This window comes from Nelumbo lutea, chromosome 2 (assembly GCF_056320005.1).
Source record: "Nelumbo lutea isolate HS-2025 chromosome 2, American lotus-T2T, whole genome shotgun sequence".
NCBI classification, from domain to species: domain Eukaryota; kingdom Viridiplantae; phylum Streptophyta; class Magnoliopsida; order Proteales; family Nelumbonaceae; genus Nelumbo; species Nelumbo lutea.
The window spans coordinates 71,117,532-71,132,882 of record NC_142685.1 but is presented as its reverse complement, the minus strand read 5'-3'; the positions used below and the strand labels follow the sequence as shown (position 1 = coordinate 71,132,882).

Below are 15,351 nucleotides of genomic sequence, written 5' to 3'. Positions count from 1 at the left end.
TTTTTCCTCTTTCAGCCCTATATGGGCATTCATGTAATTGTACATATCTTTTAATATATAAGAGATTCTTTGATGTGGGAGTCAATTATTTCTTGACACCTCTAAGATTATTCTTGTTCTTTTCTCTATTCAGCCAAGAGTGTTGACAAGAAAAAAAACAGAAGAAAGTTTCAGTTAAAAGAAAAAGAAGAGAGAAGAAAGCTAAAAAGGGGTTTTCAGTTAGAACAGGAGAGAAGAATGACAAAATCCCCCTATCAACAAGAACACTCTCCCTCAAGCTTGAGCATATAATCATAAAATTCCAAGTTCCAACTTCCAAGTTGTTACTTGTTACAAATATAATCCATCCTAGTGCAGCTTAAGCTTATGGTGAACAGATTAGCTAGTTGAGCTTTTGATCTCACATATGTTGTGACAACATCACCACTTGTCACCTTTTCCTTCACGAAATAATAATCAACTTCTATATACTTAGTTCTCTTGTGGAAAACTGGATTGGAAGCAATGTGTGTGACATCTTGATTATCACAGAATAACTTTTGGTTGTCCAATAGGAATATCTGTCCCTTGAAGAAGATATTTCAACCAAATCAATTCACAAGTAGTGTATAGCACTGCCTTGTATTTAGCTTCAACACTACTCTTGGTGAGATTTCCACACAGGAAGGAATAGTAGCTTGTAGACAGTAGGCGCTCAAGACTACAATCAGCTTGAATCCTGATGGATTTTAGATTAGAAAAGGTAAAAGAAAAGTAAGGAAAAGAAGAAAAGAGAGGAGAAGAACAGGAGACCACAAAGGTTTGAAAGGAGAGACAAATTCTAAAAAATTGATCTATCGCCACCACTCTCTTAGTATTTATAGGTTATGTTCAGTACATAGAAGAAAGGACAGATCTGCCCTTGACACTTACACGACAAATAAAGAAAATAACAAACTGAAATAAATAACAACTGAAATAACAAGTTGACCACCAACTAACACTAAGATGACTGAAACAAATAATTGCACATACTGTCCTACGAACGCGGTGGGGACCACAGCTGTGGGGCCCACATTAGTGTTCTCTACACTCCCCTCAAGTTGGGAATGATAGATATTTATCATTCCCAACTTGGATAGGTCTGCCTCTAACTTCTTCCTTGGTACAACCTTGGTTAGGATATCTGTGAGCTGCATGTTGGATGTGATATATAGGAGACATACTTCCTGTGATGAGACCCTCTCTCGGACAAAATGTCGATCAACTTCGATATGCTTAGTTCTATCATGCTGCACCGGATTGTGAGCTATATTAATAGCCACCTGATTATCACAATACAGCATCAAGGGCTTCTCATAATCAATACCCAACTCTTCAAGTAGTGATCTCAACCATAGGATTTCAGCCACTCCGTTAGCCATTGTCTTGTATTCAGCTTCGACACTAGAGTGGGAAACAACACTTTGTTTCTTACTCCTCCAAGAGACAATGTTACCTCCCACAAGGGCACAATATCCAGAAGTAGACCTCCTGTCATCAGCACTCCCAGCCCAACCAGCATCTGTATAGACCTCCACCTTCATGTGATTATCGTTCTTGAACAGTATACCCCTACCTGGGCATCTCTTCAAATATGCTAATATTCTCTCTGCCACAAAAAGATGAGTAGTTCTAGGGGAATGCATGTACTAGCTGACAACACTGTTGAAACTGAAGAGAGGAGAGGAGACTTGTGTGTTTCGGAAATGAGGGTTCTGAGAAGAGTTTTCGAACAGTCTCTATCTCAGCCCTCTAAAACTGTTTTTATTAGATATATTTGAGTAATTACAAGGAGGCCCTTAGTTGGGCAAGAATTTACAAAAACTTAAAAAATAACTTAACATTGGCAGGATGGGCCCAAAATAACAAGAATAAACAACCTATGGGCCATTCGGCCCATCTTCTCTACACTCCCCCTCAAACTGAGCATAGATATCAATCATGCCAAACTTGCTGGTATCATGCTGAAGTTTTGCCTTGGGAATGCCTTTGGTAAGAAAATCTGCCAACTGTCCTTCAGATGTGATGAAAGGAAAACACACTTCACCCGAAGAGACCCTTTCCCTAATGAAGTGTCGATCAACTTCAATATGCTTGGTTCTATCATGTTGCACTAGGTTGTGAGCAATGTTGATGGCAGCCTGATTATCACAGTACAACATCATTGGCTTGTCATATTCAACCCCAAGTTCTTCCATCAAAGATTTTAGCCATAATAATTCAGAAACCCCATGTGCCATGGCCCTGTATTCTGCTTCAGCAGAAGACCGAGCAACAACCGATTGTTTCTTGCTTCTCCAAGAAACAACATTATCAGCTACCAAGCTGCAATACCCAGAGGTAGATCTTCTGTCATCAATGTTTCCGGCCCAGTCAGCATCGGTGTAAGCTTCAAGTTTCATATGACCATGCTTGGCAAACAGGATACCCTTTCCTGGGGAGCCCTTCAAATAACTTAGGATTCTCTCTGCAGCTGCCAAATGAGTGTCTCGATGAGCATGCATGAATTGGCTAATGCAACTGACTGCATATGCAATATTTGGCCGAGTTATGCATAGATACAAAAGTTTCCCAAGAAGTCTCTGAAAGATTCCTTTGTCTTCTAACAATGTCCCTTCTAAGGCTGAGAGTTTATGACTCATATCAATAGGAGCAGCAGCTGGTCTAGCACCCATCTTTCCAGTTTTAGAGAGTAAGTCAAGAACATACTTTCTTTGGGAGATAAGAATCACATCCTTGGATCGAGCCACTTCTATGCCAAGAAAGTATCTCAATTCCCCCAAATCTTTAATCTCAAACTCTGTATGGAGAAAAGATTTTAGATCTTGAATTCCTGAGGCATCATTACTCGTCACTACAATATCATCTACATACACAATGAGGTATACTACCAGAGGTCCACTCCTATTCACAAAAAGAGTATGATCGGACTATGTTTGCACATAACCAAAGTTAACAAGTGCTGTTCTAAATCTCTCAAACCATGCTCTAGGGGACTGTTTTAGTCCATAAAGAGATTTCTTCAGCCTGCATACCTTCTCTTTTACATCAGTTCCATACATCCCTGGAGGAAGAGACATGTAAACCTCCTCATGTAATTCACCATTCAGAAATGCATTCTTCACATCCAGTTGATAAAGGGGCCAGTCAAAGTGAGCAGCTAAAGATAGAAGAACCCTCACAGATGTCATCTTGGCAACAGGTGCAAAAGTCTCTAAATAATCAATCCCATATGTCTGTGTATAGCCTTTTGCAACCAGCCTAGCCTTGTACCTTTCAATGGTGCCATCAGCTCTGTATTTGATAATAAAGACCCACTTGCAACAAACAGGATCCTTCGCTTTTATATCAGTTCCATACATCCCTGGAGGAAGAGACATGTAAACCTCCTCATGTAATTCACCATTCAGAAATGCATTCTTCACATCTAGTTGATAAAGGGGCCAGTCAAAGTGAGCAGCTAAAGATAGAAGAACCCTCACAGATGTCATCTTGGCAACAGGTGCAAAAGTCTCTAAATAATCAATCCCATATGTCTGTGTATAGCCTTTTGCAACCAGCCTAGCCTTGTACCTTTCAATGGTGCCATCAGCTTTGTATTTGATAATAAAGACCCACTTGCAACCAACAGGATCCTTCGCTTCAGGCAAATCCACCACTTCCCATGTGTCATTCTTGTGTAGGGCATCTATTTCAGAATTCATAGCATCCCTCCATTTTGGAATCTTAAGAGCTTCTCACACTGACCTGGGAATAGGATGAGAAGCAACAGAAGAGAGATAGGCAAAATATGAAGGTGAAAGCAAACTGTAATAAAGGTGCTTGGAAATGCAGTGTGTAGTGCACTTTCGTTTTCCTTTTCTAACAGCAATGGGAATATCAAGGTCAGGGAAGGATGAATCCAAAGGTGCTGAACCAGTACCTGTTGTCTCTTCTGTGACTGGAAGTGTAGGAGGCTCATGTGTTGTAGGAGAAACAACCTGCACATTTCTGGATCTTTACCTTTGATACACCTTGGGATTGAGGACAGGACGAGGAGGTAGGGTACCGGGACAAGGAGAATGGAACGACTTATCCAACCTTGATTCATTTGAGGGAGAGACAGACACATCAAGGGACTCAACAGGGACAGGAAGAGGAAGAGCAAACACCTGTGTCAAATTCTCCCCCTGTGGACAATGTCCTTCTGGAGAGGAACCATAAAAAGGGGAAGACTCATCATAGGTGACATCCTTTGAGACATACCGATTGCCAGACTTTGGATCAAAACAATAATAACCCTTCTGTTTGGGGGAATAACCAAGGAAGATACACTTTTGGGCTTTGGGTTCAAACTTATGCCTTTGGACACTTGGAACATGTACATAACAGGTGCAGCCAAAGACACGAATAGGAACAGAAAAAAGGTCTTTGTCCAGATGAAGAAGAGTGAAGGGAGACTTAAACCCCAAAACCCTAGATGGCATGTGGTTTATAAGATAGGTAGCAGTAAGTATAGCATCACCCCAAAACCTGGTAGGAACATGTGAGGCAAATAAGATATTTCTTGCAACCTCAACAATATGCATTTTTTCCTGTCAGCAACCCCATTCTGTTCTGGGGTCCTAGCACATGAGCTTTGATGAATAACCCCCATGTTAGAAAGATAGCAGGATAGGTTTTTCTCAAGGTATTCTTTTGCATTATCCGATCTGAAGATTTTAATCCTGGTATCAAATTGGGTTATACAAATTCATGGAATTGTTTTACAAGTCTTGGAACTTCATCACGGGATTTCATCAGGATTATCCAAGTGAATCGTGAAAAGTCATCAATAAACAGGATAAAATATTTGTAGCCACCCATGGAGGGTAAGTGGTAAGGCCCCCACACATCAGAATGCACAATATTAAAAGGAACAGAATATCTTTTATTTCTCAAAGGATACTTGCTTCTACAATGCTTTGACAATTCACAAGACTCACAATGAAGACTGGACACACTAATTCCCTTAAACAGTTCATGGAATAGATGACTCAAAGCCGAAAAAGGTAGATGACCAAAACGACAATGACACAACATAATCCGACTAACAGACTCTGAAGAGACAGATCCAAGAGCAACATTCCCAAGATGATCAGTGCATTGTCCCGGAGTATCAAACAGGTATATTTCGTTCGCCTCATGGCCACTCCCAATCACCTTCTGAGACTCCAGATCTTGAAAAACACAGAAGGAAGGGAAAAAGGTTACACAACAGTTTAGTGACTTGGTTAAACTACTCACTGACAACAAATTTGTATTTAGTTTAGGTACATGAACGGTAGAAGGGAGCTACAAGAAATCTGTAGCCTTGATGGTTCCCTTACCAAAGATAGGGGCAAGTGAACCATCAGCTAAAGTGATTTTATCATGTCCAGGAAGTAAGTCATATGAAACAAACAAGGTAGACAGATTGGTCATATGGTCAGAAGCACCTGAGTCAATAATCCAAGGGATCTTGAGATTACCTGAAGAGGTAGCATGATTAGCAGAAGCCCTTATACCTGAATGAGTTGACTGATCATCTTCCCAAACTTTTCATATTCTGCTCTCATGGCTGCCAACTGTGCAGAAGCAGACATCTCTTCACTATCTGGCCCGACAGCTACATTTGCACTTCCTGATCTTTTACTATCATATTTTTTTCTGAAACCTGATGGGAACAAGATTAGGATGTAACTTCCAGCACTTGTCTTTGGTGTGCTTTGGCCTTTTGCAGTACTGACATACAACTTCTTTCTTTCCTGTGCCACTAGAAGTTCCAACATTCCCTTTACGTTTAATCCCCATATTGGCAAAGTGATCATTAATATCAACCCCTTGAACCTGAACAACCCTTCTGCTCTCTTCACTACTCACCAATGCATAAGCTTGTGACAAAGATACACACTCCTTGGAAAGAATATTTTGTTTTGTGATATCATATTCCAGGTTTAGTCCAGTTAAGAACTCAAAAACCCTATTCCTTTCAACCAATTTTCTGTAGGTCTCTGCATCATTAGTGGTGTCCCAAGTTACTGCTTCTATTAGGTCAATCTCTTGCCGTAAGGATTTCAGGGTTGAGAAATATACAGCAAGAGGTTTCTCTCCTTGCCTTAAATTCTTTACATCGCTTCTAATTTATATGCCCGGGCCACATTGAGTTTTGGGGAATAGGTTTCTGCAACACTGTCCCAAATTTCTTTTGCTGAATTCATCCATAGGTAGTGTTTACTGATTTGTGGCTGCATTGAGTTCGCAAGCCACCCAATGACAGTGTAATTTTCTTGCATCCACTTCTCGTAGGATGGATCATCTTCCGGGAGAGCCTTCTTACTCCCGGAAATGAACCCCCACTTTCCTCTACTACAAACATGAATCTTTACTGATTGTGACCATGCCAGATAATTAGTTCCATCTAGTTTAACTGTAGTCACAGTCAATAAGGAATCACTTGGAGTCCCCTGACCCAGTCCATATTCAGCACCACTTTTGTTTTCAAACTCTGAGGAGTACATCATGTAAACACTCCAAATATGATTTCAGATGACTTCTACAAGTATGTTGGATAAGAACAAGCAATAACTGATTTCAGCCGACCACAAGGAGACAACACACTGAGTTCAGCCGACCACAAGGAGGCAACACACTGAGTTCAGGCTTCAAGAAGTAATCAGAAACTCCTAGGCGTTGTGCACTCAGCCAAAGTACCTTTTCAAGGTTGTACATTCAGCCAAGAAGAGTAAGTACCAATCGGTATTGCTGAATAGGCCTTTTCACAAACACAGTGTGGGCAATAGAGACAACCCCACTGTCAAAGAAGAGAAAAGACCCCAAAAAACTGTTCGTATAGCCCTCTAAAACAGCCGAACAAGAGTAACAATGCACAGCCTTGTTACAAGGATGTTTCGGCAGGTTTTAACAGTCCAAGAAGAAGAGAAAAAACAGCCCAGAAATTTCTGGGTTAAATCAGATTTAATGCAGTTGAATGTAGTACAGAACAGCTAGGATTTTCGGACACTTCAACAGTCCAAACACAGCCGAATACACTGTTATGGCGTGGGACCCAAACATTGATCTACACATCAGCCACATGGGTTCGGCCCAACGTTTGTTACAAGGCCTGGCCGAATACACTGTTATGGACAGTGCACCCCCTGAAACCCACCTTATGGGCTCTATGGGCCCAACACTTACCCTAAGTGGTCCCTAGGCCAAGCCACCTTGTAACACCTAGGGACTGTGGGTAGATGCAAGATTAGCCCATCAGGTATTATCCTCAATGGTCTTACACTTAACCTCTCAGCCCATAATGATCACACACTGCCTGACAAGAGAGGACCTCTCTCTCGGCTGCAAGGAACAGTGTTGCACTCTCTACTTATATGGATCCCGGGAATTAAAACCTTATGCAAATCATTTCGAAACCATAATATATATACTTTTATATCTCATATAAAATATATTTTGCAAAACAAATCTCAAAGATTGAAATTGGTTGCCGGCAATCTTGGTTTCCATCAGTGAGAGTGCATCCCGAATCATTACCTTTGTCCGACAAATGGGCTGATCCTGTCACTATGATCACCCACTCAGATGAATTCTCAGACTGTCCCAACATACCCAGGTTTTGACCCCCGCTAAGGATCTCACTGAATGGTATATCAAAGACAACCCAATCCGACACCTAGTGCAGTATCATAATCGAGTTTAGGGGTCAAGTGTAACTTTTCAGTTTTGCCCATCAATATCCAAGGTCCAGGGCAATACTGGAAATCTGGTCCAGTCCAAAGATTCAATTAATCCTACACTGTATGTGCCTAGGGTCTCACCCTAGCAGTTGAGACATGCCACCCCAACCGACTTGGTGGCACCACAGTGTCAGCCTTGACAGGGTAGGTCTCCCCAGACCGATCCACTGGCTATGAACATTCTAAACTAACACAAATCTCATTAAGTGTCCAGTTTAAGGGTATCACACAGAAACATACCAAGGGAACATGAATCAAATATGCACTTTTATTCATTTACAATAAACTCATAAAGTACATCATCTTGATTGAAGCTAAGGGCATACAAAACTGTCTAAATATTATATATGTATATAATTATATATTTTGAATGTGTGTGTATGACGCCATCATGGCTCAACCCCAAGTATACCTCTCCCTTTTCCAGGTCAATGCCTGATCCAATTCTCTGAACATTGATTTAATCTCACTCAGGATCATTGTCTACAAACCAGTTCTAGGATGACCCTCTTTCATCACAGAGAAGTTCCATTATGTCATCTTCCTATAACCAATATACCTCTGTAACTCAAAACCCATTAAATCAAGCAGATGTTAGATTTTCCTTCTCCATGGATTAAAGTGAACTCTTACATGTTGCTTATTTGCATTAAGAAATTGTTTAGCACCATTTTCATATGTTATCACTGGTTCAAATTCTATCTCACCCTAACTAAATTGTTTCTTCTCTTAATACTTATGCAGCAAAAGAAAATTTGATTCGCAACAGGCTGAAGAATGGTGGAAGGAAAACAAGGATAATTTACTTAAGAAATATAAACACCCAGGGACAGATGGTGCTCCGACGGGATTACCTGTGGGTCCAATTCCTGTTTCTGAGGAATCTGAGACAACTACTCACACATGTTGAAATGAATGGAAAAACATATGGTAATTTAGACGAAAAATATGCTTCTGAATTGCAGTATGGATCACAGTAGACATTTGCCATCAATTCTATTTGAAAAAAAAGCTTCTTTTCAGTAGAATAATAGAGATGATTTCCTTTAGTAAAAACATACATCAGCTCATTGGTAAAAAATTTCACGTACATGTATTTCATTTATTCTTTTATTCTTTTGTTCTTTTCTCATTTTAGGTGAACTTTTCTAGATAATTACTATGCCATTATAAAGTTCTCCTCACATTTCTTTATCATTCAAGCCCATTCTTTTGATGGACAAAGAAACCCGTCATCACCTTCATCATCTAAACCTTATCAACTATATGGGATCGGCTACATAAATTCTGCTTTGCCACTCCCTTCTGTTTAATGCCATACCAATTGTTAAATTACTATAAACAACCATCTACAGATTCAACTAAGGCAGACTGGATGTATTTCCTCCCAAAAACCGTCTCTAGACTGGCTTTTAACAAATTGAGCAATTGAATAAGCAGTCTTTCTTGGGAATATAAACAGGAGAGACAATTCATAGTTCATACCCTCAGTTGCATGTTAGTCCTGTCAAGTGTGTCAACAAGATAAAGACACTGCCAAGAAACAGAACTATCACTTTTGGACAATTTTTATTAACGGACAAAAGGGAATCTGTTTCCACAACAACTTATGTCCATGTTGGACAATGTATGCACTCAAGATCCAATTGCATGAGCTTTCAAGTTAGAGTTTAAGCTGTGCGCTTGTGTTGTTGGTATTGATTATGTGATGCATCCATGGACTATATATTGGGATCAAGGTTCAAAGTATCGATACATATCAGCTGTATTGGCCAATACATATTGTATCGGGGGTTTTTCAACACGCCCCTACAGGGGGTGTTTCAGGGTACCAACCAGTTCAGAGGGTGGATGGACCTTAAACCGGCCTCCCTGAACCAGATACCAAAAAAAAAAAAAGATGAAAATAAAAAAGGGCTACCAATACTGCCTGATATGTCTCTACCGGCATATCGGGCATATCAATATTTTGAACCTTGATTAAGATGATGCCAGGCTACTGGCTCAGCACCACTAGCATGAGACACTACAGCATGTGGTACTCTGCCTTGTGAGAAGAAGCAACACCACGTCTTTGTTGCTAGAGTATTTGACTCGACGTACATATGTGGGTGTCTGTAAAGACAGATATTGAGCAAGACCTCTCTTTGGATCATCCTCTTTGTGATTGGTAGGGTTTCTAGTTGTTACACTGCATGTTGTTATTAACTCTTGTTCATGACAAGGGTGACATTGTTATTGTCAACTGGTGATACCTAATAAGGGAAATATCTAACATGTTGGGTTACCTAGAAAATGGACGGAGACTTGTAGTCATTGTGAAGGGATTCACCCCTTCAACAGTTAGAATATTTTGGGAGAGTTTTCGGTCAGATGAATATAGAATTTTCACTGGTAGGTGATTGACAAAATGTCTTACTGATCTTGATTTGCAAAATATATTCCTGAACGGTACCCTGAATTTTGGGGGTTGTGTCAAGTCAGTCTCTGAGCTTCAAAATGTCTTTGCAGTACCCTAAACTTTCAAATTGTCTAATAAGTCCTTACCGTTAGTTGACCATCAGTCAACACTGTCACATGACATCAGGTGCGTATTAAATAATTTCAAAATAGCAAAACTACCCTTTATGGTATTTTTTTACCATTTTACACATTTTGTCTGAGTGTTAAAAGAAGGAAAAGGGAAGAAGGGTTATGAAACCGGACACCAATCAACTATTAAAGCTCTTGCTCCCCTATTCATGCACCCTTGTTTAATAATCAACTGTAACCAGACAATAACACTTGGGCGAAATGGGTAAAATGGTCAGAAAAAATACCATAAAGGGTAACTTTGCCATTTTGGAATTATTTAATACGCATATGATTTCACGTGACGGTGTTGAGTGATGGTCAACTAACGTTAGGGACCTATTAGACACAATTTGAAAGTTCAAGGTATTACAAAGACACATTCTGAAGTTCAAGGACTAACTTGGCACAACCCCCAAAGTTTAGGGGTATTGTTTAGGAATTTTCCCTATAATGTTTTGAAAATGGTTTTACAAAATTTTTCCAGATTCATCTGATAGAAGATACGTATTTGTGTAGGGGGTGTAAACGGGTTGAATTCAAATCGGATCAGGCAATATCTGAATTCGAATCAGATTAAAAAATTCTATTTGATATCGGACGGATATTGAAAATTAATATTTGAATTCGACTCTAATTAAATATTTGAATATTCAATTTGTATCAAATTCGACTAATTAATTATTTTAGGTAATTAATAAATATATAGAATAAATATTTTATTTACATAAATATATAAATATATAAATTATTTATATAATTTAATTATTATATATATAATTATAAATTATATAAAACATTTAAAAATTTTATATATTATATAAGAATTAAATAATCGGTCGAATTCGGATATTTATCGAATCGAATCAGGTCATATCCGAATTCGAATCCAATTAGCTATTCAGTATGAATAAGATATCCGAATTCGACCGGTTAGATATTCGAATTATCCAAATTCGATTTGAGTATGTCGAATCTCGAATTTGAAATCGAATTTTCGAACACCGTTGACACCCCTATTTTTGTGCCTATGATCATGGATGCAAATATTTTGGTTACAAGGATTATTAAGTGTTTTGACCGGCTGAAAGCCTTCGAAGCATTAACCCGTCAGGAGTGAGAGGGTGGCGGCTTCTTGCACCAAAACCTAGTTTGGAACTAATATGGTATCCCGTAAAGAGGCATGAAAATGTCAAAAATACCCATACAATTATGTTTTGACCAAAATATTTATTTTCCAAATTCTATTTTTAGCAAGTCCAAAACTTAAGAGGAGGTTTCAACAATTTACCTCATTACCTTGGTAAAGGCCCATTAAACTTGCTATAATTGACTCTATTTAAAACTCCATTTGTCATAATTGACTCCATAACCGACCTTATTTAACACAACTTATAATAGTTAATATTTTCATTAATTATCTTCATTTCATAATTAACTCAATTAATCTCATTTAAGTATAATTTAAAAGTAGTCTTCTTTAAAACTAAGTTGTTAGAGGGATTTCAAACTTGGTTGCTTAATTGAAATATGAGTATTCTAACCACTAGAATAACCGACCTAAATATTCAACCATAAACCTAGGTTGTCTATGAGTGTTCATCTCATTAATGATCAATTAAGCAACCTGTCTCCCTCACTTATGGAGACAAAGCTGGGGCCTCAGTATATTCTGTTAATACAGAGACGAAGCCCGACCCAATCCAGCCCTTGAATAGGTCTAGAATTATTCTAGTTTATGAAGACAAAGCTGGGACCTCAATATATTTTGTTAATACAAAGACAAAGCCCGGCCTGACCCAGCCATTGAACAGGTCTAGGATTATTCTAGTTCCATGAAAAAGCATCCCTGCATGAGGGAGGTTGGCTTTTAATTATGAAGAGACAATTCTTTTGAAGAAACTTTTAAAATCAATTTTTATACATTCCCTAGAAATTCTTTCGAGCCATCCTTCAATTTTTACACAAGGAAGGAAAAGAACAAGATGAAAAGAGTTGATTGCCACTTTGCCAGTGATCCTTTTATTGATACGTAGGGGTACTTAATAGATGGTCATATACAAAGAAAAGTCGTTACAACATAAAATGTTATGATAGTGTAAGTGATCTGTAGTGGGCATATTATTATTCCGATCATTTGGTCAGTATCATTGCCTCCCCATGAAGATTTTCCTTCTCCTCGAGGTGTATCAGCAGATATGTATTATATCATTGACCTCCCGATATGCCCCTATAATAGGTGTTTCAGTGTATGATCTGGTTTAGGGGATAAACGGGCCTTGAATCGACCCCTTTGAATTAATTTGAAAAAGAAAAGAATTAAAAAAAAATGAAAGGTGCAGATTTAATACAGGCCAATACATCGGTTGGGGCATATCGACTCGTATCGATATTTAAAACCTTGTTTTGAGTGTATCAGTACATGTTTGTTTGCTTGAAGGATAGCCTTCAAATAAGGATGAAAAAATCTATTGGGTAAGAGTGGTGGTAGAGTGGGTATGATTTATATGATGACTTGAGATATTTCTTAAGCCATGATACATGAAACATTGGATGCACCCTACATCCCTCTACCAACTTCAGATGATAAGCCACCTTTCCTATTTTCTCTTCCTCTTCAAAGAATCTGTAGAGCCCATTGACCAGCTTCCGTGACTTTCTAGAAGCAATAGTGCTCTGTCGGTATGGCTACAACTGAAGGATTAGGACTGATTCAACTACTGACCCCAACCAGTCGGCCTTGACCTAGATAAGGGCAACCTCTAGAAGCCTTCCACCAGGCCACAAAGCCGTCTTTCAAAAGGGCACTCCTCAACGAGAACAATACTTTCACTATAAGTAGGTAAAATACATTCCTAATAAGGTGCGTGCACTCTAGCCCTGTTTTTAACTCCACTCTTCATCTTTTGCTTTTATTGCCAACGTAGCTTCCTCTACTCAGCCCAATGATATGTTTGTTCATTTAGGGCCTATTCGTTTGCTCTGAAGTCTGACATCTGAAAGTGCAATAATTACATTAAGAGGTATATTAGTATTGGTGAACTTTTCTTTCCTCTAAACTCTGAATGTAGAGAATGTTGTTCTGAATTCTGAAAAATATAAAATATCCATTTTGACCCCATATATGAGACTTTTGTTTGTCTTTTTGGGGTATCATTAGAAAACAAAATAACTTGGATGATTGTACTTTAAGAGATAAGAGATAAGAGGAAACGAACAAGCATTTTTCTCTTAAAGTTAAAAGATTCCTTTTAAGAGATAAGAGTTAAGAGGAAACGAACATGCCCTTACTAACGGAAGTCGCTTGGTTCATATGATCTCTTTGGTTCATCGGGCTCCCAATCTCCTCCTTTCTTATTTGTTGTCAATTTCTAACAAAAACAAGCACTATGGTGGTTCTAGGTATATAAGAGATGAGAGTGAAAGGGATTGTTCCACATAATGCTTCAAGCAATGTTATGCCACCATTCAGCCATGGATAACCACTGAACCCAATTGTGTGGCTAGGAGTTGGTAAAACAATACTGATAGGTTTCAAGGGTCCTATTAAGGGTCTTTGTCTACCCATCCGTTTGAAGATTAGGTGCAACTCATTTTATTAAGTCCCTTAAGTCAAAAAATAAAGTTCTTGCCAAAAATTACTAGTGAATTCTCAATCTTTATCATTAACTATGGAGCATGGCATTAGGGGTGAGCAAAAAAAAAATCGACCTTAACCAGACCGAAAAATCAGTTAATCAAATCAGTCAGTTCGATTTCAGTTCGATATTCTTAAAAAGCCGACATTTCAGTCTTTCTCTGTTTGTCTCTTCGAAACCTAAACCTAATACCTTCTCTCAGTTCTCTGTTTCTCACTCTCCCAGTCTCTCTTAGTCTTCATATTCCCTAGACGGCCAAACCCCAATCCCAAGTGGCCAGTTTGGCAGTTGGCACTGCAGTTCCCCTTGCTTTCTTCCAACGCCGGTCCTTCGACCGACAGCCTCTCCGGATCTCCCCCAGTGTCTCTGTCTCTGTCTCTCTATTCTCTATGAGTATCTGAGTGAGTATCTCTCTCTTCTCACTTGTCATATCCGCCACGCGGCCCACACCAACCACCAACACCAAGCGGCAATGCCGATCACCACCTTGCCGGCAAGAAAGCACCAATGCCATCTCTCTCTCTCTCTCTCTCTCTCTCTCTCTCTCTCTCTCTCTCTCTCACTCTCCACACACACACACACACACACACACACACACACACACACACATCTCTCCTCTCTACGGCTCTTCCAGGCGCCACCTCTCAAGTACTCACTTCAAGCAACAACCGACGGCAACCACCAGCACCAACCAGTCCAACATCAGAAAATTCCCACCAATAGCAACCATCGACAATTTTAGGTATTTTTTATTTTAAGTGCATAAAAAAACTGAACCGCGGTTAACCGGTTGTATCAGTTCGGTTTTGGTTTGAATATTTAAAAAACCGATTAGGTCAGTTTGATTTGAAAAAATACCCCATGGTTCTGTTAATCAAACCGTGAGCACCCCTACATGGCATGCCATGCAACTTAAAAAATTTCACAAACATAGGCATTGGTTACATCCTTGGCTATAAATGGGTGTGTGAGAGCTACAAAATGGTCATACTTGGTGAATCGGTCCACTACCACTATGATAATAATCCTTTCCTTTGGAGGAAGACTTTCAATGAAATCCATCGACATACCTGCCCAAGCTTTAGTTTTTTGGGAGAATGGCTGTTCAGCACACCCTAAGAATTCTTAGCACACCGTACAATTGGGGTAGGTGCCAGCTCGAAATTGATGCCAATACACGGGTGGGTATTAGTGTTTAAGGGTAGGGGTGTTTGTCATTTTGAATTATATAGGAACACTAGTGCTTGTAATAGAGTTGTCTTTAGTTGTTGAAAAGCCTGTTCAGGCGACTCTATCCATCCCTATTTTCCTTTCCTTAGGAGGTCAGTTAAGGACCTAGCTATAGTGTCATATCCCCTTTGAAGTTTCTG

The 15,351-nt window shown here is 39.3% G+C and overlaps 1 protein-coding gene across 2 annotated transcripts in view; it reads left to right on the top strand.

Annotated features, from left to right (window-relative positions):
- LOC148871461 (PH, RCC1 and FYVE domains-containing protein 1-like) overlaps nucleotides 1–8,974 on the top strand; it is a 154,853-nt gene extending 145,879 nt beyond the window's left edge. For both annotated transcript variants that reach the window (XM_088967190.1, XM_088967191.1), the window contains exon 11: nucleotides 8,517–8,974. In XM_088967190.1, coding sequence (XP_088823316.1) covers nucleotides 8,517–8,682 — 166 coding nt within the window. In that variant the 3' untranslated portion in view covers nucleotides 8,683–8,974. The remainder of the gene's footprint in view (nucleotides 1–8,516) is intronic.
- Nucleotides 8,975–15,351: the final 6,377 nt, after the last annotated feature.